This window comes from Phaenicophaeus curvirostris, chromosome 1 (genome assembly GCF_032191515.1).
Source record: "Phaenicophaeus curvirostris isolate KB17595 chromosome 1, BPBGC_Pcur_1.0, whole genome shotgun sequence".
In the NCBI taxonomy this organism is placed as follows: domain Eukaryota; kingdom Metazoa; phylum Chordata; class Aves; order Cuculiformes; family Cuculidae; genus Phaenicophaeus; species Phaenicophaeus curvirostris.
The window spans coordinates 204,176,796-204,201,502 of NC_091392.1; the positions used below are offsets into that span (position 1 = coordinate 204,176,796).

The 24,707-nt window shown below is 39.9% G+C and overlaps 1 protein-coding gene across 1 annotated transcript in view; it reads left to right on the top strand.

The window, feature by feature from the left end:
* Nucleotides 1-24,707, top strand: part of GUCY1A2 (guanylate cyclase 1 soluble subunit alpha 2) — a 165,669-nt gene that overhangs the window by 68,628 nt on the left and 72,334 nt on the right. The window contains exon 5 of the mRNA XM_069883499.1: nt 24,017-24,502. Coding sequence (XP_069739600.1) covers nt 24,017-24,502 — 486 coding nt within the window. The remainder of the gene's footprint in view (nt 1-24,016; nt 24,503-24,707) is intronic.

The window sequence follows — 24,707 nt, forward strand, 5'->3', positions numbered from 1 at the left end:
CAGACTTCTTCAGTAAGAAGAGAGTTGGAATTTGCTTCATGAGTGTTTCTTTGCTCCTGCCAAATCCTCTTTCACTCATCCAAGAGAGCAAAGAATTCTGTTTTCAATCACAATGCTGTAAATCTGGTGTAGCTGCGTTGAGTCAATGGGTTTATTTTTGTAGAGAGGAGTATAAATGAGAGAAGGATTTATCCCAGTTGGATTCATGCTTCTTGTTAGTGAGGTGATGTACCACGTAATTGCCTCTATCAATAAGACTTTCCCAGCATAACTTCTTTTTCAGGTTATGTATGGAAACAGATGGAATATATCATAGTCTGTAATAGATATGCAAGTTACAGTATCCCAGGGAGAGGGAGGGAAGTTTTTATTTGGCTTTGGCTTTTTGTCTTTTATCCTGAAATTCAAACATAGTGACAAAATTACAGATATTGATATCCCTTGCTTAACTGTCCTAGGCGTGACTGCTGACAGAATCGTAATGATTTGAAGGATTGGAACCAAAAGTAAGAAGCACATAAGGTGCTGTTTATAGCATCTGAAAAGCACTGTAGATTGAAGATCGAGGAATGCAGAATTTGAATCTTAAATGAAAGTGAACGGTATGAAGATAACAGATCAAATAAAGGCAAAATCTAAAAAAATTCACATGGTCTTAGGTGCACCGAGAGTGGCATTTTAGCTTGAAAAAGTTGTGGTTGAGATAACAAATGTTCTTTACTATAGTTATAAGAAAAGAGGAAAGGAAAAGATCTTCTCTAGGCAGAGGAGAGAGTCTTAGCATGAAATCTTGGAAGGAATCTTAATAACATTTACCTTTGTGGACAAACAGTTTTGAATGGGTGCTGTGATAATCTTGATATCTGGGAGCTCTCAGGTGATCTGAGTTCTTACATTTTGGAGCCGAGAACTTACTTTGCATGTTTTTTATCATATGGCCCTTGACATATTTATTTTTGATTCAGTTTTTCCAAACACGAAAGCATCATGCTTCTGCATCACGCAACTGTGCCTGTACAGCTGGGATATATTAAAACAATAAAAGAAGGAAAAATATATTTTTGTTCTGATAAGTTCTGATATGTAAAATGCCTAAAGGCAGCACTGATTTATCTGCTTGGCTCCCTTGTTATACTTTATTTATTTCTGCATATATATATATTACTGCTGTCCATTCTTCAACTGCATACATATGTTCTAAGAATTCATGCAACATAAATTAAGCATTTATTTCCAGTCTAATACGTTATTTGTGAGGGAAGAGCCATTACATCTTGTAATTTAGAGATTATAACACTTTCAGGAAGTTTAAATTATTCATATTTACAAAAGGAATACAAAATTTAATTCTTATTGGAGAATGCCAATTCAAACCACCTTGATTCTCATTAGGGTTCTGATCATCTAATGTTAGATTCATTACCATCTAAAATTATTGCAATCTACTGCCTTTTGTTTTGATTCAAAGTCCATAATTGTGGCACATGATGTCAGTAATTACTGAGGCTGCTTTAGGGACATACGCAAAGATACGGCAAGAAAAGATGATGAAGCCAAGTTCAGATTTGTTATGTGGTTGTACATGTGCGTCAGAAACTACATTTCAGTAGCTTATCTGTTTACACTTGGTATTGCGTAGGTTGCAGAAAAGGAGGAACTAATGCTAGAAAACGAGGAAAACAAGTTAAATATAGTCTTGAATCACCCAAGATTGAAAGGATTCCTAGCTGTGTGAGGGTGAAGCTTCTACTGTATTCAGTCCTTTTTTAACTCCAATTTCTTGTAAAAACAATATATGATTTTCTCTTTGTAGAAGCTGCTTCTCTTCCGTGGAACACAGAGTAAAAGAAGGACTCATACCTTCTGAAAAATGAATAAATGTTACTGACTCCAAGTTTCATTACATGTTATGTAATTTAAAACACGTGAAATATTTGCACTTTCAAAATAATAATCTATTTTATTAATTTTGTCTTCTCTTTGTAAATGAAAAAGGTAGTCTTTCTACTCCAAGAGGAAGGATGAAGTGAATTAGATATCTAGTCTCTATTTTCATATAGCGTATTATGAACATTTCAGTAATATATGAGATTCTGCAAAGGATATGAACGTGGAATACGCTTCCGGAATAGTTTATTGCAGTAATGTAACATTACATCATCATTTGATCCTTCACCAAAAACAATTATAACTTTGAGGCAGCCATGAATCCACTAATGAGACACAACGTTGTGGGTAATGTTATGCCTCTGTTGTTTTTCATAAGGTTAAAAAAAAAAGTGGATATGAAACCCAAGATAAGAAGATGTGATCATGGGGACTGAATGTGAAGTATACAAAAGGCCCTGATTTTCATCCCATGAATTTTTATTTCTCTTAAAAAGTTCCAATCCTGGTGGCCAAGAGCAGTTGCTTTTGAGAAATATGGTAATTTTGTCACTTTAGATTTTCATAGAATCAGAGAATAGTTATGGTTGGAAGGGACCTTAAAGAACATCCAGTTCCAAACCCTTGCCATGGACAGGGACACCTCCCACCAGATCAGGCTGCCCAAGGCCCCATCAAACCTGGCCTTGAACACCTCCAGGGATGACCAGCCACAACTTCCCTGGGCAACCTGTGCCAGTGCTTCACCACTCTCAATGTGAAGAAATTCTTCCTAATGTCTAGTCTAAATCTACCTCTTTCCAGTTTATACCCATCCCCCCTTGTCCTATTACCACAAGCCTTTATGAATAGTCCCTCTCCAGCTCTCTTGTAGGCCCCTTTCAGGTATTGGAAGGTTGCTATAGGATCTCCTTGCAGCCTTCTCTTCTCCAGGCTCAACAAGCCCTCTCTCATCCTCTCATCATATGAGAGGTGCTCCAGCCCTCAGATCATCTTTGTAGCCCCCCTCTGGATCCATTCCAACAGTTCCATATCCTTATGTTGAGGATTCCAGAACTGGACACAAAACTCCAGATGAGGTCTCACAAGAGAGGAATAGAGGGGCAGAATCACTTCCCTTGACCTGCTGGCCACGCTTCTTTCGGTGCAGCCCAGGATACGGTTGGCCTTCTTGGCTGTGAGTGCGCATTGCTGGCTCATGTTGAGCTTCTCATCGACCAGCAACCCCAAGTCCCTCTCTGCAAGGTAGCTCTCAATCATGTCATCCCCCATCGTGTACTGAACTCAAGGATTGCCCCAACCCAAGTGCAGGACTTTGCACTTTGCCCTGTTGAACCTCATGAGGTTCTCACAGCCCCACTTCTCCACCCTGTTCAGTTCCATCTGGATGACATCCCATCCTTCCGGTGTGGCAACTACACCACTCAACTTTGTGTCATCTGCAAACTTGCTCAAGGTTCACTCAATCTCACAGTCGATATTGGTGATGAAGATCTTAAACAGCACTGGTCCCAGTACAGACCTCTGAGGGACACTACTTGTCAGATCTCCATCTGGACTTTAAACCATTGACTACTACTCTTTGAATATGACCATCCAATGAGTTTCTTATCCACCATACCGGCCCCTCATCAAATTCATCTCTCTCCAATTTAGAGAGGAGGATGTTGTGGAGGACCGTGTCAAAGGCTTTACTGAAGTCCAGATAGATCACATCTGTCAGTTTACCCGTGTCCACTGCTGCGGTCACTCCATCATAAAAAGCCACTAAGTTGGTTATACAGGATTTGCCATTGGTGAAGCTGTGCTGGCTGCCTCTAATCACCTCCATGTCCTCCATGTGCTTTAGCCTAGCTTCTAGGAGGATTGGTGCTATGATTTTTTTTTTTTTCATTTTAGTACTCATGACCATCTTTCTTTTCGACACTTGTATTCTTTTGGAGGCAAAGGAGACTTTTTTAGAGTAAATGCAAACAGAGCATCTGGCTAGAGAAGCAAGAGATCTTGTTTATTTCAGTTTCTGATCCATCGAGTTGAAGGACTTTCCATGTTCTGCAATGGGAAGTAGAAAGACGTAGGAAGATCCTGTAAAATGTCAGAGTTCTGAAATACATGTATATTTATTGGAGCACTTAAAATCAAGATAAAGGAAAATCCAACTGAAACTTCGCCAAAAAAGGTTTTCCTTTTGTGTTTTTTTCATGAAGGAAGGAAAAAGCTTCAAGTTTAATAGCAGTCAACAGAGTCAGTTTGCGGAAGCAGCTATAAATCAAGTGCTGCTTTATTACACTGCTGCACATTTGGAATAAATTTGATTACTGCAGTGGATATTATTCTAAATCTGTACTACTGCAAATGAGAACATGATGTTTCCTGAATTCAGTAGCCAAAATTTAAGAGGCAATGTTGAGAGATCACAGTAAATAGATGAGTATTACTACTCTTATTTAGTGCTCAGTCTTATTTTGTTAGGTTTAAGTGCTGCCATTTATTCTGAATGATACGGTAGACAGGAAAAAGAATTAATCTGGCTGGAGACATGGATGATGACTGAACAGTGTTAGAAAAGCAAGCTCTATGTCCAGGTTAAAGATGTTTTTGCCAGGTGATACAGTCAGTGGATTTTTGTTGATTACCAGTATAATTAGAGGGAAGATGTTTGGAAATTGTCCTCAGATCACTTGGAGAATTCAGTAAGCAAAGAGATGAAACTAAATTCTCTGAAAGGATAAGGAAACCCCTAATGCTGCAGGCCAAAGTAAAAATTCTTTCCTCTCGCTGTTGAACAAAGACTAACAACAGTGATGCCATCAAAGAGTTCTTCATCTGGTTTTACAAAAAAGGGAAAGCAATTAGTGGCTAAATCAGAACCAGATTACAGAACACAAAAAATTAGCTGCATTGAAGCAAAGCTGAGAACCTCTCACAGCAAAGCTCCGTAATTGCAAGAGAAGTTTTGGATTTGCTGTCTCAGAGCTCCTGGTGTGACTTTGTCATTAGCATCCCATAATAGGGTATATGACTTTCTAGCTAGTTTTTTTTGGTAAATCCTGCTCTCTTCCTCCTCACCTCAAGCAGCAGCAAACCCCCCCAAACGACTTCAGAAGAACCCAGCACCTCTCCTCACACACAAAATATATCAGTAGCCCTAGTGTCTTATTCTGGGGTGTCTGGTATTACTCAACAGTGGTTAGGGGATTAAAAGGACTACAGATTAATTTAGTAGAGCAAATTCAGTACTGTAATTGCAGAGTTAACACAGTGCCAGTACAAAAGTACATTAGCAAAGTCTGGTTTTTAAAATAAGGCAATGTATCTTGGGGTACATCAAAAGAAGCATGGCCAGCAGGGCAAGGGAGGTGATTCTGCCCCTCTGTACCTCTCTTGAGAGATTTCATCTGGAGTATTGTGTGCAGTTCTGGAATCCTCAACATAAGGATATGGAGCTGTTGGAAAGGGTCCAGAGGAGGGCTACAGAGGTGATCAGAGGGCTGGAGCACCTTCCCTATGGGGACAGGCTGAGAGAGTTGGGCTTGTTCAGCCTGGAGAAGTGAAGGCTCCGAGGAGACCTTAGAACAACCTTCTAATACCTGAAGGGGCCCACAAGAAAGCTGGAGAGGGGCTGTATACAAAGGCTTGTAGTGAGAGGGTGAGGGGCAATGGGTATAAACTGGAGAAGGGCAGATTGAGACTAGACATAAGGAAGAATTTCTTCACTGTTAGAGTGGTGAGGCACTGGCACAGGTTGCCCAGGGAAGCTGTGGCTGCCCCATCCCTGAAAGTGTTCAAGGCCAGGCTGGATGGGGCTTTGGGCAGCCTGGTCTGGTGGGAGATGTCCCTGCCCATGGCAGGCAGGTTGGAACTAGAAGATCTTTAAGGTCCCTTCCAATCCTAACTATTCTATGATTCTGTGATTCTGTTCCAAGGTTGTTGTACGAATAAGCATAGGAAAGTCTTTACTTCATTTCAGGAATTCAGCCTGGCTCATCAGAAAATGTGTAAAGGTGATAGAGCTTGCCAGAGACAGGCTGTTCCTGGAATTGGCTGTTTAATGCAAGCAGTAGCGCAGCAGCATCAGTTTGAGGAAACGTTTGCTGGTCTAACTATGAAAAATATGCTCTGATATTACCTATATAGGTGTGCAGTTGACAAAATGAAGATGAAGAGGGTAAAATCACTTGTTGTTGCATCGTACAGCCAAAGCAAGCGACTCAATTTCTGTTAGCAGTATGACAGTTAGGATTGTTGAAGAATTTCCAGTGGAAAGGTATATGCAGAATTCACCTGACCTGAATTTTTAGAAGTCTGCTGTGCTGCATCAGGAGAGAGATATTTCTGTTCTTGTTGGCCTGAAGTGAGATCTAGTTGAAGTGTTTACAATCTGAACCTAATTTGAATCTGATAGTATTGATGTGTCTGAAAATAGAATTTTCTTAGCCTGAACGGCTTCAAGTATTGCCATCATTTTTTTTTTTGTATGAAACTGCCAAGAGGAGCAGGGTGTTCCTGTTACAGGGTGTAGTGACCCACATAGACAATGTGATCCTTTAATCTCCTGTCTTTATTTGAAATATTCAAAACTTCAACTTCTTTAACACAAGAAGATGCTTATGTTTCATGTTTTTTTTCTTCAAAAGTTAAAACTATTAACTTGTTTTATCAAAATTTGGAGAGAAATATAAATTTTAGAATTTCTTGCAATGAGATTGAAAGTGTTTATTCCAGTAAAGATAAAGCTAATCATTTTATATTATGTCACTTTATTTATACTCATGATGGAATTGCAGAGTTTTGAATTTGAGTCCATGCGGATTCATATTTTGTTTTATCCTTTGTTATAATAATGTATAGCCATGAAATATTTTGCTTTCCTCAAATCACAATTTCTTGACACAAAAGGGTATTTTGCCAGTATACCTCTGAAAAAGTGCTGTTGCTTTTTTCTCTTGGTATTAAGGATACCTGGTCTTATCTCACGGGGTGACTGAAGAGCTTGCTAAAGTCAGCATTATTGGAAACATGTGGCTACAACAGCTTTGAGTATGAAACTGTCAGCAAATATGAAACCTAGTGAAGTTTAAAATATATCATTCGGATATGTTGCCAAATTTCAATTCTCTCTCCAGAAGAATTAGTTTTCAAGTTGTTTTACTAATTAAATTCCATGTTAGAGTTATTTTGGGAAGATTTATTCTGTTACAAAGTAAAATATTTGGAACAATCTCACATCTCTAAAATTTTTTGTTTCTTGTGTGATCTGATTTAATACACAATCAGGGAGGGTAACTTGTGTAACAAGAATGTCCTAATATAACATGTTAAATATTTAGGCACTGTGAGATAGCGATGCTGTTGTAATTTCTTCTTGTGTGGATCCAAGACAATTCTCCTGACTTTGGTACAGAAATGAAGCTCTTGAGATTTGACTGAGCTCTGCAGAATTTAGGCTTCTGGTGATCTGAAGTGAGCAAGACAGCTGTTAGGATGTGGAAGGTGATCTCTGGAAAACTTTCACAGTATAAGCTTTGATTTAATTTGTCTCTTGACTCCAGTTAATTTGTCAAATGCAAGCATTAGGATGTTGTGAATGTGTTTAGTGTTTGATAGGAATGGTTGGACTCGATGATCCGGTGGGTCTCTTCCAACCTGGTTATTCTATGATTCTATGATTAGCAATAAGCAGATAAGGTATTTTATATATGGTCACCAATGCTCAAATAGTTTGTAATTTCGTAGCATAGAAAATAAGCTGCAGTGCAATTCTCCATGTAGTAAAGTTGGCTGTTTAAGCGTTTACTTCACTAGGTCAGAATTTTTACTTGGGACACTTAAATGTAATTAAATGCCTTGGTAATTTATGGTCATTTAACATTGGGTTATGGGTGAAATACAAAGGGATTTTTAGATTGTCGGGGGGGACATCAACCAAAAGCAGAAAGGTGAGAAAGAGCTTTCATTCTTCAATCTTTTTCACAGGTTGCTAATACATTAAAATGAGTTTTGGTAAACAATGCCTTATTTTCTTGCCTGTTGAGCAAAGGGTATTATTTCCTTTCACAAACAGGTATGGGAAGAAATTCGGGAAAATGCCTACTTATGTTGTTTTGCTGTGACAGACAAATGACAAATGTCATCAGAGGCTTGTTTATGCCAGATTTTTTCCATTTATTGTAGTAATTGAGACAATGTATACTTCTAGTATATGTTGGTCCATATAGTGTCAAATCTTTAGTTTCCTCCAATAAAAGATGGTTTTGATCATTTGAGAAAGGAGAGATTTTCCACTCATTTGCGACCCTCTGGTCTAGAGCGTGCTGCTGTCAGAAACAGCCTCGCCATTAACTTCATAAACTTCAGATTAGGCCTTTTCATCGCTACAGTTCAGGAGCATCCCTCCTGGAGAGCTGTGCGTTTATAAAGCAGTTAGAATACTTCTTTAAACAAAAGGTAGCCTGCTGCCTTTTGAGAGGATACAGGCATTAACACAGAAATAGGCAGTTATCGGTCGGCTTTTCTGTGCTATTTCCTCATACCTGAAGCTGGGTAATCATCTTTATTTTCTCTCATTTCCTCGGTGAATACGATTATAGTTTCTCCTTTTAAAGAAATCAACTGATCTGTGAATAATCTTATTGATTTAAATCAAAAGACTGTTGCAGCATGATTAAGAACTGCTAAATTTTACTGTACCCTCTTCTTTTCTGTGATTATTCTTCTGATGGAATACTCTGCAAGAGTAGGTTATTTTTTAGAATTGGGTTATTTTTACTTATTTTAACTTTACAAGTAAATCATATGATCATGCATGAGAAGCTGAGGTCCTATATTCTGTATTCCCACCACATCAAGTGTCATTTTGAGTGTGAGAATTTTTTTAATTGGAACATCACTTTGATAATGCAATAAGACTTAAATTCCTTGAGGTTTTCTATGTATGCATAATACTTTAGTAAGGGATGATAAAAAATAATAAAATATCAAAAATTAAACATCTGGAGGGCACCATATTTAGCCAAATGTTGCAAGTTATATTTGTAAATGAGGGAAAGATTTCAATGTTTTGTATGAAATTCCAGTACTATGAAAAGTCAATGGGTAATGCTTGGAACAGAGGATGTGGTGGGATTTCCAGTGTAAGTGTGTAGAGAAAATCTACGTATTACAGTGTACTACTGCACTTTAGCAATATCTCGTATTGGTGCAAAATAATTTAAGGCAAAGGTGTATATGACTAGATGCAACATTAGCCTCATTGCTTGTTGAACCCAAGCAGATCATGACTTGTGCTGAAGGAGATGAGTATTTGAGTATGTCTGTGCATGTAAATCAAATAAACCTATACCATGTCAGTTTACATGAGTCAATGATAGGCCATGTAGCACAAAACCGAAAAAATGCAGTGCAGCTAATGAAAACACATGTGCTAGGGGAAGTAGGTTTTAGAGGTGCTTAGTAAAACTTAGTCTTATGGTGAATCATCTCCATAGAAGGCTGCAGATTTCCAGGTTAAAATTCAAAAAACTAAGGTACACTAATTTCCGCGAAGAGAGTCTGTGTTTTTTAGGCTCTTCTCGTGAGGTCTTTTGATTATAGGCAAGGTCCTTCTTCTTTCAGGAAGGACGAGCCTCAAGTGGCCCCTGCTCCTGTAACCAGGGGTCAGGTAGGGTCCTTAATAACCCCAGCAGGGTTCCTCCAGAAGAGGAGGGAACAGCTCCTGGAGGAAGATTGCCGATGACACCAGAAAACACGTACTGTTGGATTACAGCTAAGGACAGCATTAGGAGTCTGTATTTCTACAATAACACCCTTGGATGTGCTGCTGGTTTCAAACAGCATGGTGAGTGGGAGGCTCATCAGCCCCTTCCACTTGCAGCAAGAACACTGCATCTAGCCTGGTATATCTGGAAGAATTCTGTCAAAAGCCCTTCCAGGCCAGTTCATGCCATGTAACTATCCAGTGCCTTGGCAAATATAGCACAAAGCTTCATTTTTCTATCACACAGCACAGAGGACTGTTAATTGGGTTTAATCATCTTTGTTGAGATGTGATATGAAATGAGGCTGCTGAATGCAGAGCAGTAATGCAATCAGTGTCCTGCTCTCAACAGTGACAGGATCACTTCATATCCTGGGGGTATGCCCTTCCAATTTTTTGCACACTGAGAATCAGAAGGATCTTCTTACAGTGCTCCCCCTCCCGTGTTTTTTTTTCCTCCTCTGTTTTTCCCCCTCTGGTGTATTTACAACAAAATACTCTAGGAACTGTTTAAAAACTTCCCCATGAATAGTTTGGGGGACTGAGCAGTCACAAAATAAGAAAAATGCTTCTGGCTCTTCCAAAGGGAACAGATATACAAAGTGTGAAATTTTGAAAGACATCTTACTCTTAAAACTGACTTTTGAAATCAAAGAATCATAAGAGTCAAAAATGCTGAAAATTGGGGAGCTCATCAAGTTCTCTGCCCTCCAGGGAACTTACAGCTCCAAATTAGCTGCAGGTCAGTACTTGCCTAAATTAGATGAAGTTGATCCTGTCAGTGTGTATGCAGACAGCTTTTCATTAGCTCCACTCAATCTCTCGGGCTGTCATGTGTAAGTTGGCCCTATTCCAAAATGCCAGGTAGCTGTGTTAGCATCATGCTGTGCCTGAGCAAATATTTTCTTTTCTCAGCAGGATGCTTCTCCCAAGGCAGAGCACTGTGCTAGAGCAGTTCTGTGGTTTCTGAGGCTGGGCTGGCTCATGGTCTGTCTTCCCACAGCAAGGGCTGAGGAGTTTTGCAACCTTCTCTTGAGGTGTTTGAGGACAGCAATCTGCAAGCTGAGAGGGAAGCTTCCTAAGGCAGCAGTTCTCAACATTTTTAGACCAATATTGTTCTTTGCTGTAGCAGCTGGGTCTCCCGTTTGCATCCACACTTGCACTCTCCCCATACCTCTGCATTTGAAGGACCAGCCTTCAGGTTTTGGTGGCCCCCAGGCAGCAATACTGAGCCACTAAGACCTTGGGGACTACTTCATATTCCTCTCTTGTTGTCAGCCTGGGTCATAGAGACAACTTGCTTTAGGTGCTTTCTTCAGTTTGTGCTAGAATAATCAAGGCAACAAAGATCATGTCTTGGTTTCAAAATACCACCTTCCACCCCGTGCTTTTAATTTCCTTTCTTATCATTTCAAGGAAAAGCGAATTAATTGCAATGAAGTAAATGGAAGGTGAACAGATATTTTAATGCATACAGAAATGTGCATATTCACTCTATCTGGCTGTTCCCTGTCACACTCTATATGTGTTCTATTTAAAATTAAGATAAAGGCTTTTAATGCTTTTGTTTACTTTTCATTTCTTGATAGTTCATAAAAGAAATACATTGTGCATTTTGTTAAAAATGACACACTTAACCTGAAACTACTAAGTGAGGCCAATAAATTCTTCCCACGTTTAGATCTTTGACATGGCCTGTAAGAGTCTCCACATGAATATTGTCTTTTATTAGCGTGTGTCAAATATGGAAGCTTATTGAAAGTTATAGATGAGAGGTTCCCTAATGCTGTAATGCAGTGTATTGAACATACTGAAGGAAATTAAACCTTTTTAAGAAAAACACAGAAAATTTAATTTTAAAGGCCTGGTACAGTTTGCACTAAAACCAGCTGGATATATCTTCAATTACTTTGGTGAGAGGTAGAATGGTTCTTTCTAATTATATATAACTTAAGAATGATTGGACTGGGAAAAGAAGATATTTCTTCTCCTGGTGTTCTGAAAATTTATACTGCACCAACCGATGGGAATTGATTAATCTCGATATCAAATTCTAATGACAGAGTCTTTCATCAAAGCTGCAAAAGTACTTGATATATGGAATAGCAAGCAGAAAAACAAAGAGAAAATACCAACAGAGGACTCCACATCTCATCTGTTTCCTTGGTGAAGTGCTGGCAGGAGTTTGGAGCAGATTTATATACCTAGAGTGAAAGAGGGAAAGAGTTGGAACATTTAGATCTTGAAGGAGAAAAATGCCCTCAAACTAGTTAGTGCATACGCTAAGAGATTTTTTTAATCACAAGAGTTTTAAGGTACCTAGATGAGTGACGAAATGTCACATCACCTAATGGTTGCTATATGAATCTGTTCTGCACAGATCAAAGGGGAAGGCTGCTCATTGTCTGCTGTTCTTATAAATAAATGTGTGTTCTCATTTAACCATTTCACTGTGTTTTGATAGAAACGTTTTCCACAAAGAAACAAACTATCCTGGTTTTGGGAAAGAAAAGTGTTTAACAAAAAATATCACAGAATCACTAAGAATACTTTCTGCTAGCAAGTCATCTCAGGCAGCTGGGATGGATCATGTTCAAACGAAAAGCTTTTGCTGGGAGCTGAATACTGCTGGTGGAAGGATTGGGTTCAGGACCTATTCGTGCACCTGCACAAATCTTATGGAGAAAACAGTAGGAAGTAATCAAAAAAATAACAATACTGTGGAAAATGAGAGCACTTCCACTGCCTTCAGCGTACCAGCATATTCCTCTATAAACTTACTTGGTTGACATTGATAGAAATAAATAAAAATATCGCTCTTTAGCAAGCTAACAAATTATATTTGTCAATTATAAAAATCTCTACAGGCGTGAGATAATTTGAATTTTGATCACATGAATACGTGTAGCATACGTGTTGAGGCTCTGGAGTGAGTCCGGAGAAGAGCAACGAAGCTGGTGAAGGGGCTGGAGAACAGGCCTTATGAGGAGCAGCTCTGGGAGCTGGGGTTGTTCAGCCTTGAGAAGAGGAGGCTGAGGGGCAACCTTATGGCTCTCTAAAACTGCCTCCTGAAAGGAGGTTGTAGAGAGGAGGGTGCTGGCCTCTTCTCCCAAGTGACAGGGGACAGGACAAGGGGGAATGGCCTCAAGGTCTGCCAGGGAAGGTTCAGACAGGATGTCAGGAAAATATTTTTCACGGAAAGGGTCATTGGGCACCGGCAGAGGCTGCCCAGGGAGGTGGTTGAGCACAATCCCTGGAGGTGTTTAAAAGATGGGTAGATGGTGTAGCTCAGGGACATGGTGTAGTGGCAGATAGGAATGGTTGGACTCGATGAACCAAGAGGTCTTTTCCAACCTGGTGACTCTGTGATTCCATGATTTATTTTTAACCAGATTGATAGTTTTAGTGATCTTCCTTGTGTCATTATCCTGAGTGTTAAGTCAAGAATGTTACTGTGTAGGCTCAGGAGAAAAGCAAAGGTGTGATCTGGCATTTTTGTGCAACACATAGCAAAAAAGGATGCAGCTCAGAGTAGGGTCTCCAGAGGAGTTTCAGTGCCTGCTGATTTTTTTCCTCTGGCCTGACTGCATGTTGCTGTATGGCAGCTGCACCATGAAAAGAACAGGAAGGTCTAGATGTATGTAACAGGATGAATTTTCAGCTATAGGAAGGATTGAACCCATCCTTTACTGTCTTTCAACTGGCTACCACTGCTGTTGCATAACTCAATTGTTCTTAATTTTTGTTAAATAATTAAAAAAAAATTGGAAGATCTTTTAGACTAGGTTTGTGATGTAAAAAAAAGATAAAAATGAAATTACGTGTTTGTTTTAAAACCACAAAGTTGTAACTTAAAGGCCATCTTAAATCATCCTCATTAATTTATACTAGATTTATATAACAAAATGAATTCCCTGCAGGTGCTTTGACTTTCTGTAAAACTGGGGCTAGTGGAATGTGCTGGGCATCACCTTGCTCTGGGTGCTAGTAGTTATGCTACTTCATAAGATAATTGCCACAAAAGAAAAAAGAGACAAAGTTTTGAAGATGCAGTTGAACAGACAAAGGTACTTAACAGTGGTATATTGTCTTCTATTCCAAAGTGATATTTTCTGCCTGTCATTGAGGATTATCAGAGCTGTCTGTATAAAGGATCGCATGGTAAGGACCAGCCTGGACACCATTAAAGCCAGAAGTGAGCCAGAGATTTGCCATTACATGTGTTGAATTTCCCCCCACGAACACGCACCTGGCTGGGGATGGGACTTAGCTACAGACCCTCCCTCAGATAGGCTTTTTGGGCAGGAGCTCTGGTGTCATCATGTACTCTCCAGGAGTCAAGAACTGAAGCCATAGTTTCATTTTCTCTAAGATTCTTCCCTCTGCCCCCACCCCACCAACAGCAAAACACAAGACTCATAACTTTGCTGTAAAATTTACAAGATTTTCTTAGTCACTAAGTTTATTATAGGAGATGGACACAGAAGATGCATTTGGAAATCAAGGAATTTCTCTTATAAATGCTGTTCTAAAAGCTAATGGATGTGAATGTTCTTACAATATAAGCAAATGCAGAAAAAGACATGAAAAATATTGTATTAGGGTCTATACCTATTAATTTGGTATGATGATTTCAGTAACGTAATTGTAATAAGCATAATTTTTACCTCTATGAAGTTAACAAGCTGAATGTAAATATATGTCACCCTCCACCACAATGCCTTATCAGGTTAATGGAGATTCACTTGATCTGAAGAACCAACTTTTCAGAGAGCTTTAATGACTTTTTCAAATGTTACATTCTTGTTTTCTCAGTCTCTGTCCCTTTTTTTTAAAATGGAAAGAAAAATGCAACAAAAATAAACCATTTATTTTTCCCATGAAAGGCTTAAAATAAGAAGTAGTGTTTAGCATATATTCATTGCTAATGTAATGTAATTCTCTTCTATTTGTCTTATATAAACACAGAGAGAATATTAAATATGAGGTTTCCCTTACACTTTGATTGGTTTGTTGTAATCAAACTGTGGTGGAGTTGTACATCCAAAAAATGCATTTTACTTTGGTTGAATTGCAAAATTAATACAAGTGTGTGCCTTGGGGACCTCCCGTTTGGAGCATGTTTATTCCTACAACCATTTGCATAGTTCCTGTTAAGCAGCAGAGCTTCTGGTTTGCAGGAGTTTTTTAAAGAGCCTCTTGGCTGACGCAAAGATATATGAAAAAGATGATATAACATCCCATATCTGGAATCTCCCCAGAATCTGCAGCTTCTCAGAGCACTTAATCCTCTGGGCCATTTTAAACTTTATGTCAAGAATATAAATTTCACTGAGATGTTGCATGGGGCTCCTGCAGTCTGTAACTTCACATGCTGCAGGATTTCTGCTGGTCTGAGAGCAGAAATCCTGCAGTTTCTAAACACCAGTATCCATGAATTAGGCAGACCAACTCTACTCTAGTGCTAGAAGCAACCTAATCAGAGCATCAAAGAGAAGTATTTTAGGCTAAACAAAGGGGCTTTTCCCCAAAAATCATTTTCACTACTCCATTCTTGGCCAATACAAATAGGTTTTTTTAATCCTGATGCTGTAAACTTGTGACTCTGTGGTGCTGGAGAGAGGTGGATAGCTGTGTATCTGCAAAGTATATCCTGGCTTTTGATGAAGCAGCAGAGAGACATGTTATTGTCTGAAAATATCCTGTGCTAATTGAAGTGTGTGTGACCTAAAGACAGTCTTCAGGGATTAAACAGATTTTACAATTAAAAAACCCCAAACATAGTATCACACAATCATTCAATATCTTGAGTTGAAAGGGATCCATAAGAATCATCATGTCCAGTTCCCTGCTTCTCACAGGACTACCTGGTTGATGAGAAGCTCAACGTGAACCAGCAATGTGTGCTTGCAGCCCAGAAGGCCAACGTGTTCTGGACTGCATCAAAAAGAAGTGTGGCCAGGAGGTCAAGGGAGGTGATTCTGCCCCTCTATTCCTCTCTTGTGAGACCTCATCTGGAGTATTGTGTCCAGTTCTGGAATCTTCAACATAAGAAGGATATGGAGCTGTTGGAAAGGGTCCAGAGGAGGGCTACAGAGATGATCAGAGGGCTGGAGCACCTTCCCTACGAGGACAGGCTGGGAGAGTTGGGCGTGTTCAGCCTGGAGAAGTGAAGGCTCCGAGGAGACCTTAGAACAACCTTCTAATACCTGAAGGGGCCTACAAGAAAGCTGGAGAGGGGCTGTATACAAGGGCTTGTAGTGAGAGGATGAGGGGCAATGGGTATAAACTGGAGAAGGGCAGATTTAGACTAGACATAAGGAAGAATTTCTTCACTGTTAGAGTGGTGAGGCCCTGGAACAGGTTGCCCAGGGAAGCTGTGGCTGCCCCATCCCTGGAAGTGTTCAAGGCCAGGCTGGATGGGGCTTTGGGCAGCCTGGTCTGGTGGGAGATGTCCCTGCCCATGGCAGGCAGGTTGGAACTAGAAGATCTTTAAGGTCCCTTCCAACCCAAACTATTCTATGATTCTAGATTCTATGTTTCTACCTGAATCTAACATATAACAGAGAGCATCATACAGTTGCTTCATGAACTCTGATGGATGTTTTAGGTAAAATGTTTACTGGGATGCTCCCAGCAGGGGACAGGGCTCCCTGATTTGCCGAAGCCTTTGGGGTCCCGAAGTCGAACAAGCAGGTCCTGGCAGCTGGGACTCATTCCAACCATCTGAAGCTGGAGCAAGGCAGCTGGGAGGCAGCTTTACCACTTGTCAGTGTGACCTCCCTGAGAATGAGGATGTGCAGAGGGCAAGACTGGGCTCAGATTGGCCCCATGGGCAGATCTGGCTTAGCCAAGCATGTGGTCACCCACTCCTGTGCTTGGGAGCATCCATAAGGCAAAGTGACTCAGACACACATAGGGCTTAGTTAGGGCTCTTTGCTACCTTGTGAAGAAAGGGATTCCTTCAAAGGAATCATTTTCCCCTGATTTTTTGTGCCTGAGGGCTAGATTTATCTTGGATTTATCCATGGAGAAGTCTAGAGTACCATGTTCAAAGCAATTTCTGTGTCTTGGAGCAGGAAAAAATTGTAGATTGTCATGATCTTTTCAGGTGTAATCCACTATTTTCTTTCTATTATTTAGTTGCCTTGACAGAGTAATGTGCAAAGGATAGAGCCATCTCTTTTAGCACATTCCCTTTCACATTTAATTACAGGTGGCTCCATGCCCTGATTTGCCATACATACCTATGCTTCATGTGGAGAAGGTCCTACCTAACCTTAATTTGTTTGCTTTTAATCTGCCACACTCTTAATTCTATTTGTAGCTAGAAATTGCTCTGGAGGTCGAAGTTTTCGGCTGAAGGATTGTAGTGGTTCTGTCGTTACCACTCTGTTCACACCGTAGTTTTGAATTCCCTCAGGGTGGGTTCCTTGCAATATTGATGCTGCCATTCTGTTTGTGAGGTATCTACAACATACAGAAAATGTTAAATTTTCTCGCTTTGGTCTGGAGACCGTTGCACATTATGTAACACCCCAGGGATTTCTATAAATAACCAGAAATTCGTAACAGTCACTTTGCTGCTGTGTGGAATAATCTTTTGTTGACAATGCATTGAGTTGGAAATTCACACTTGTAAGCAAATGCTCGAGTTATACTTTTGGAAAAGCCCAAGCAAATCCTTAGTTTTGCTGAGCAAACACTGACTGCTATATTCAATTGCATTAGGGATTGATTGAAAAAATATTTTTTCATTTCTGTGGACAATGTATTTATTCCTCTCAGCTATTTCAATAATACATAGAGGCAATGCAAGCTGCTCTTTTGTTATGATTTTTACATTGAGTTTAGGTGCTTTTTTTGTCTACAGATAAGATAGTGAGTTAGGGCTTAATTTAAATATTTTCAGGAATCTTTCACCACAGTTAGTTCTGTTGGCTGTGGCTCTACAAGCAGAGCTGGAGTGTTGGAGAGGTTGTACTGGCTGTTCCTTTTATCCTGTTTAAGGTCAGTGTGCTGCCTGTTAGTGGCAACTAACGGAATAGAGTTAACTTTACAGGCATATCAAGTTTTGTTTAACTAATTGAATTGAGATTTGAAGTATTGAAACCAGAAATCTGTTAGACCAATAGAGGACTTGTACTTCCCTCGGTACAATTCCATAATGAATTTTAGATGTCTGTAAATACATAGGAATACCTATATTGCTGTGAATTAACGGTTGGACTCGGTGATCCGGTGGGTCTCTTCCAACCTGGTTATTCTGTGATTCTGTGATTCTGTGAAGTAAGTTTAATTCTGATAGGGGGTAGACTCATGTGACCAGTGTAGGCATCGATGTCCGAGCTTTGTGCTCGCTTTGCAACACAGAAGTGTAGGTATTTCTACATATGGGACAATTCGTTCGACCCTGGCTTAGATGTCTCATGTAGGTCACATGAATTTTATTCCAGAAGCACCAGTTTCTGCAGTTGCCTGTAAAAAGCAGAGCGACTAGTTAAGTTGTAAACTGAGTGAAGCAGAGAATTCCACACTATCCACACTTGCAGTGCAATAATTATCCCATAAATATGTTGTGTAGGTTTTGTTTGAAGACAAAATTATACCCTCCTACCTCTCTCCTTACTGTTTCCAGCTAGAGCTACGTTAGGTCACTTGTTCATCCTTTTGCTTCCCAGCAGGATTGATTATCTTTGGCAGATCTCACAACTCTCCAGTAATGGATAATCCAGCTCTTTACCACATGAGGTTTCCATTCTCGCTGTCCCTATGAATAGAAGAACATCCCACATGAAACCTTTTTTTTCCAATTTGAGTCTTTTACTTCTTCATTTCACAGTCATAGAAGGTTGAGGTTGGAAGGGATCTCTACAGATCTTCTTGTTTGACCCCCTGCTCGAGCAGGACCACCTTGAATCAGTTGTCCAGGGCTATGCCCAGGTGGCTTGTGAATATCTCTAAGGATGGAGACTCCACAACCTCCCTGGGCAACCTGTGCCTGTATTCAGAGCCTTCTCATCTCCAGACTAAACAGTCTCAATGCTCTCAGCTTTTCCTTATAGGAGAAATACCCCTATCTGTAGTCATCTTTTCAGCCCTTCTCTGGATGCTCCAGGTATGTTTCACCAGTGCAGAGGGGAAGGATCACCTCCCTCAACCTGCTGCAGCATTTCTGATGGAGCCCAGGGTACTGTTAGCCTTTCAGAAAAGGGGCCATTGCTGGCTTATGGTCAGCTTGGTGTCTATTAGGACCCCCAGGATCTTTTCTGCAAAGCTTTCCATGCTGGATTTGTAGAACAGTGTGACCTCTTTGCATCAGCTCTTAGTGTATTTAAAGTTGTATATCCCCACCCTGAGTTTTTTCTTCTTTGAGGTAAACAATGATTTTTTTTCAGGTTTTTTTTTTTTTGTAGGCCATATTATTTGACTTTTGATCACATTCAGTGCTCTTCACCAGACTCTCCAATTGATCCATCCTTTGTTATACTAGGCAGGAAGAGATTTGCCTATCTGTGGCCTGAATACTGGTGCAGAAGGATTACTTCCTGCATTTTGCAAGCTATATACTTGTTTACATAGCCTTGCATAATATTTTCTTTGTTAATGACAGTATGAGTCGTTGGTTTACATTTATCTGTTCCATTCTGTAGACTCTGGGCCATCTTGTTAGGAACAGTTAGCCTGCCTTTATTTTTTGCTTTTGATTATTTTTGCCTAAGCATATTCGTTGTCCTTGTTTTGAATTCCGTGCTTAGTCCAATTTAAGAGATTTTTTTAATTCTGGTGTTGTCCGTCATTCTTGCAGCCTTTCTTCTCTATGTGCAACCTGGAAATACGAGTCATTACATTTCTTTCTAGAAGCATCCTGTTGCCTTGTCCAGTGCTCCCAAACCCCCTGAAGCCCCTAACTGCTCAAATACTTCAGGATATATTGCTGTCAATATCCATGAAACACTGCCATGTATCCTATAGAACATTCAGATAAGTGAATCTGGCTGATTTAAAATTTAGGTTAGAAGCTGGCTTACCTTTCCAAAAGTCACCCTATACTCTTATCCTCAGTGTGCAGTGATGCTTTTTCCTTCCTGAATTTATGTTATATTTTTTGTGCTTTGGAGTGATGATGGTGTCCACCTTGATTTGTCGTAATCTGATTTTCACCATCTTCCCAGTCCTCTAAATAATTATCAGCCTATTAAAGAAGCAGCTTTGTTTATTCTCAGTGAATTTGGTCATTGTAGGAAGTCAAGCATATATGGGTCAGTGTTTCAAAAATGTGGACTACCACTCTGAGTTTCTTAACCTACTCCTAATATTCTTCAAAAAGAAGGCAGTATTCAGCTGGGAAGGATTATGTAGTGATCAAAGACAAAGCAGCAGCCAAATTAGAATTGGTAGATCGCAGGAGGTGCAGAATACATGGCCAGTCCTAATGTTGATGAAAATTTGTTTTTAAACTCCCAATTCCTTCTCAAAAATAGTCTCATACTTCCCTTACCATTTTCCAGAAAGCATGTACACCTTCTCCAGTCATTACTCCAAAACATTTGTCTTTGTACAGAGAAATATTGCCTTCCATCTGTGCAACAAATGAGGCTTTCCCCCACGCTTTTCCTTAAAGTCTGGGCTGTGGAGTTGGCATTCTGTTCATAAGCCTTTGATCCATACTTAATCCTAGGGTGGCATGTGGCCAGAGCATGCAGAGCTTTGGATACTATATACCTAATGGAGTAGCTGTTGGTGTACAACCCAGCAGGAGACACTTTAAAGCTCTGGAAGAGCAGCTTTAGAGTCTGTCAGTGTTCCTTGGTTGGGTCTTTGGGGAGAGAGGCTCATGGTTCCTGAAAAGTAGAGCCTCTTCTATTTACTCCTCTTTCTTTGCAGTGGGTTTGCAGTGAAAGTAAAATTCAGTGCTAGGATTTTTGGTTTTCATCCCAGAGCTACTGAACCATCATTTCACAGCAATGTAATGCCATAAAATGACATGTGTAGTTGCTCATTTCAAAATGTTCTCTTATACCACTGTAGATCAGGAGAAAGTCCTCTGAGAACAGTGGAATTATTCTTATTTTATTTGGTGAGATTATAATTAAAAAGATGGAAAACCAATGAAATGTAGCAGTAAAACTGATGACAGAAATGTTCCAATCTTCTGTAGCTTACACAAAAGACAGATGATGTCATCCCGATTGCCTGTAGGCTTATAGTCCAGTTGCAAAGCAATCCAGCTCTGGGGAGATGCCCAGAAAATGTGACTTGCTACAGCAAGCCTCGGGTAAATCTGATGTCCCGTTTCATTGTTATACTTCAAGATACAGAGAAGGATATAAGAGGCAAGAGAGTCCAAAGAAAAGAGATGGAGATTACGCTGGATTACAGTTGCAGACTGAAGTCCTCTAAAAAGAGTCTGAATCATTTTGGAAACTTCTTTAAAGGAAAGGGCTTTGCAAAAACCTGAGTGTGGTGCAGCTTAGCTCTTCTCTGCTGTTGTGCTTTACAAGACCTGAGTGTTTCTCCCCAGGCAAGTTGGGGCAGCTTTGCTTCTGCTGTCCAGTTCCCTGATTTGGCAACTTAAAGAGACTAGCAGGCCAGTTTCTCAAAATAACCCATCAGAGTCAGTAATGTAACATGAAAGAGGTGATGGCAAACATCAACAGTTCCTGTTAAGCAGAACAAATGATAATAATATTCAGAGGATAAAGTCGAAGTAGCACTGAAGCTGTGACATATTTAGGAAAACAGGCAGTTGCGTACAGAAAATAGTTTTGCAAAAGTTTCTAAAAATGCTGTAGAAACAGCCTTTATGAAGCAGAGTTTGAGCTCACTTGGGCAGAACAATTTGTTATTAGCTGGGCATTTTACATTATTGTCTGTGTCTTCTATTGCTTCTCACACATAAATATCAAAGTGTGTTATAGGATGATCAATATCATTGTTCCTGCTGTGCTGAAAGGACAGATAAGCACTCAGAGTTGATAATCTGCCTGGGGTTACCCAGAAGCAGAGCAGAGGACTCCGAAGTGCCTGGTTAGTACATTAGTCACTCCATCAGGTTTTGCTGAGAAGAACCCACCTGGGGAAGGTTAGGACAGCACATTCACACAGACAGAGATCACATCAAAGAGTTTAACACCTCAGATTGACAAAGGTGGAGCAGGAGTGCAAAAGGTTGTACTAATTTTCTTCTAGTCTCACAGCAGGTTAACAGAAGATACACAGCTCCAAGCTGGGTGCCTTGGCTTGCTGACAAGCATCCCGGCCCCGGGCCAGGCTGGCTCAGCCAGAATCTGTGGTCACACTCTCTCCTCCTAAGCTGACACCCTATATTCACCTGAAGGTGAAAGAGAAAAGTGATAATGTGAGATACATTTATTTTGCACACCAGGGAAGCTGTCTGGCAAAGGGGAAAAAAAGAATTTAGAAGTGCCATATCATGTATTTCATACTTGGCAATTTTTCTTCAGAGTTAAAACAATTTTGAAAGTGTGAGGATGCATGCGTGAAGAAAGCACTTATTTCCTTTATGTTTTGAGCAGGTAACCACATGTTTTAAAAATTAAAATGAACACTATGCCTGGACCATTAAATCTGCCCGTCTAGGTAGATGACTAGCTTTCTCCAAGCGGTGGCTGTCCCATAGTGAAGGTGAGGAAACAAGGCTTAGAAATGTAAATATTGGTAGATGTGTGGGAACATGATTGGAAAATTGACAATTTTAATTACTTTCATTTACTTTCATTTGCTGAGTTCCCAGGCTGACATCAGAAGTTACATCTGTTGAATTGGTAACAGGGTAGGGAATGAAGGCAGAGGGACAAGGGGACAGAATAGGTTCAGTCCATATGATCTGTAATGACAGCTTATTATGTAATGTAAGGAATTCCTAATAGGTACAGGAGCTTCCCAACATCTCCCAAAAACATGGGTAGTACCATTTAGGTGCAGCTGTCAGCTCAGCAGGAGCTTCCAAACCTCTGGACACTAAAATTGCATCAATATTAGAGACACTTCTGGATTTTCTGATTGAGGTTTTCCCCTTTTGCTTGGAAGGATTATGGATGGAAGGAGAATTAAATGATAAAGTGAATCTTGTGAGAGAATGCCTACATGATGAAAGAAAGGGTGACTGGAGGAGGCCTTTCTACTTCAGTAGATTGTATGGAATAGAAAAATGCAGATTTAAAGCATTATGGTTCCTAACACTGTGTTTAGATGCACAGGATTTCTGTGTTGTGCATGTTTGGAGTGTGAGATCCTTGGGGTGAGGACTGTGGGTTTTCAGATCACCTACCCCTGGTCTTTGTACAGTCCTGGGATCAAAATATTAATGGTAATTGCTTTTCATGGCAGAGGCCGCGGCAGGCAGTATTTACAAAGACAATTTATCATAGAATAATCATAGAATCATAGAATAACCAGGTTGGAAGAGACCCACCGGATCTCTTAAATTTAATAATTTTCTGCTTAAACAAAACATGGTCATCCTAGTTTTCTGTTTGTTTGTTGTTTTTTTAAACACTACATTCAGGTGAGAAATGTCTCTTTGCAATATTCGGCAGTTACTTTTGGTTGATCTGAGTAAGTTAAGAAAAATCAGAATGTACGTAGACCTAAATGTCAAATATAGTATTAAGATTGCTTTTCGATGTTCATTTACATCTAGCAGTTTTGTACTCAACTGCCATCGCAGTGCAAGAGGCAACAAGCCAGGGGCCTCATTGATATCAACCACCGGACAACACTCAAAATATCAAGCCATTTAACAGGCAAATGCAAAATCTATAAACCAGTGTGATGAACCACTTGCTACTCATTTCCTACTGTTATTTCTTCCATTCTGCAAATACCAATTACATGAATCACCAAGAAATCTAACAGAACGTTAGCCTTCAACTCTGCACACCTTTTTAGGTGAAGCTACTTAACCTGCTTTCAGACAGATGTAATTTCCCTTTAACTTTGTGCTTTTTATAATTTATAGCTAAGTAACAGAGAAGGACCTACTCTGGAATTTGCTTTTAAGGTCAGGTAGATTCCAGGAGCAAAATTTAGAAGCTTTATTTACACACCATTCTGAGAAATACATGTTATTGTGGTTGCTTTCTTATTTTACTGGGGTGGAACAGAATCCAACATCTGATTTGGGAATACTTTTGTGTAACTATAGGCTGTTTTCTGACTCACCTTGGTAATTAGACTGTGTAAGTCTCATTACTTGAATAGGTGATTGTAAAAGGCTCCTGTGTTAAAGACTACAGTTTATATTTATCATTTTAGCTGAAGAGGAAGAAAGAAAGATGGGGAAATCAGAATGAAGATTCACATCTATCATCTAATTTTTCTTTTCTAAACTCTAATTTTATTTTGCAGGTGATGGAAATTAAAGGACAAATGATTCATGTGCCGGAATCAAATTCGATTTTGTTTCTGGGTTCCCCCTGTGTGGACAAGCTGGATGAACTGATGGGCCGAGGCCTCCATCTGTCAGACATACCTATCCATGATGCTACTCGTGATGTCATATTGGTTGGAGAGCAAGCAAAAGCTCAGGATGGCTTGAAAAAACGAATGGACAAACTGAAGGCAACACTGGAATGCACACACCAAGCCCTGGAAGAGGAGAAAAAGAAAACAGTAGATCTCCTTATTTCTATTTTCCCGGAAGAAGTGGCTCAGCAGTTGTGGCAGGGACAGCAGGTTCAGGCCAGGAAGTTTGACGATGTCACTATGCTCTTCTCAGACATTGTTGGCTTCACTGCCATTTGTGCACAGTGCACGCCCATGCAGGTCATCAGCATGCTGAATGAACTCTACACACGGTTCGACCATCAGTGTGGCTTCCTGGACATCTACAAGGTAATAGTTTAACTCCTAATGTAGTGAAACGTACTTGAAACCAAGATAAAAAAAAATCCCATCTTCCTAAATTACAGACCATTTCTACAAAATCAGAAAGGCAATAGTTTCATTTTTTTTCACATGAAAAAAAAAATCTGAAATACGTTCATTGAAAATCAAATACTTTAATGCTGGGCTGTCATTATGGTTCCCCCATGGGAAT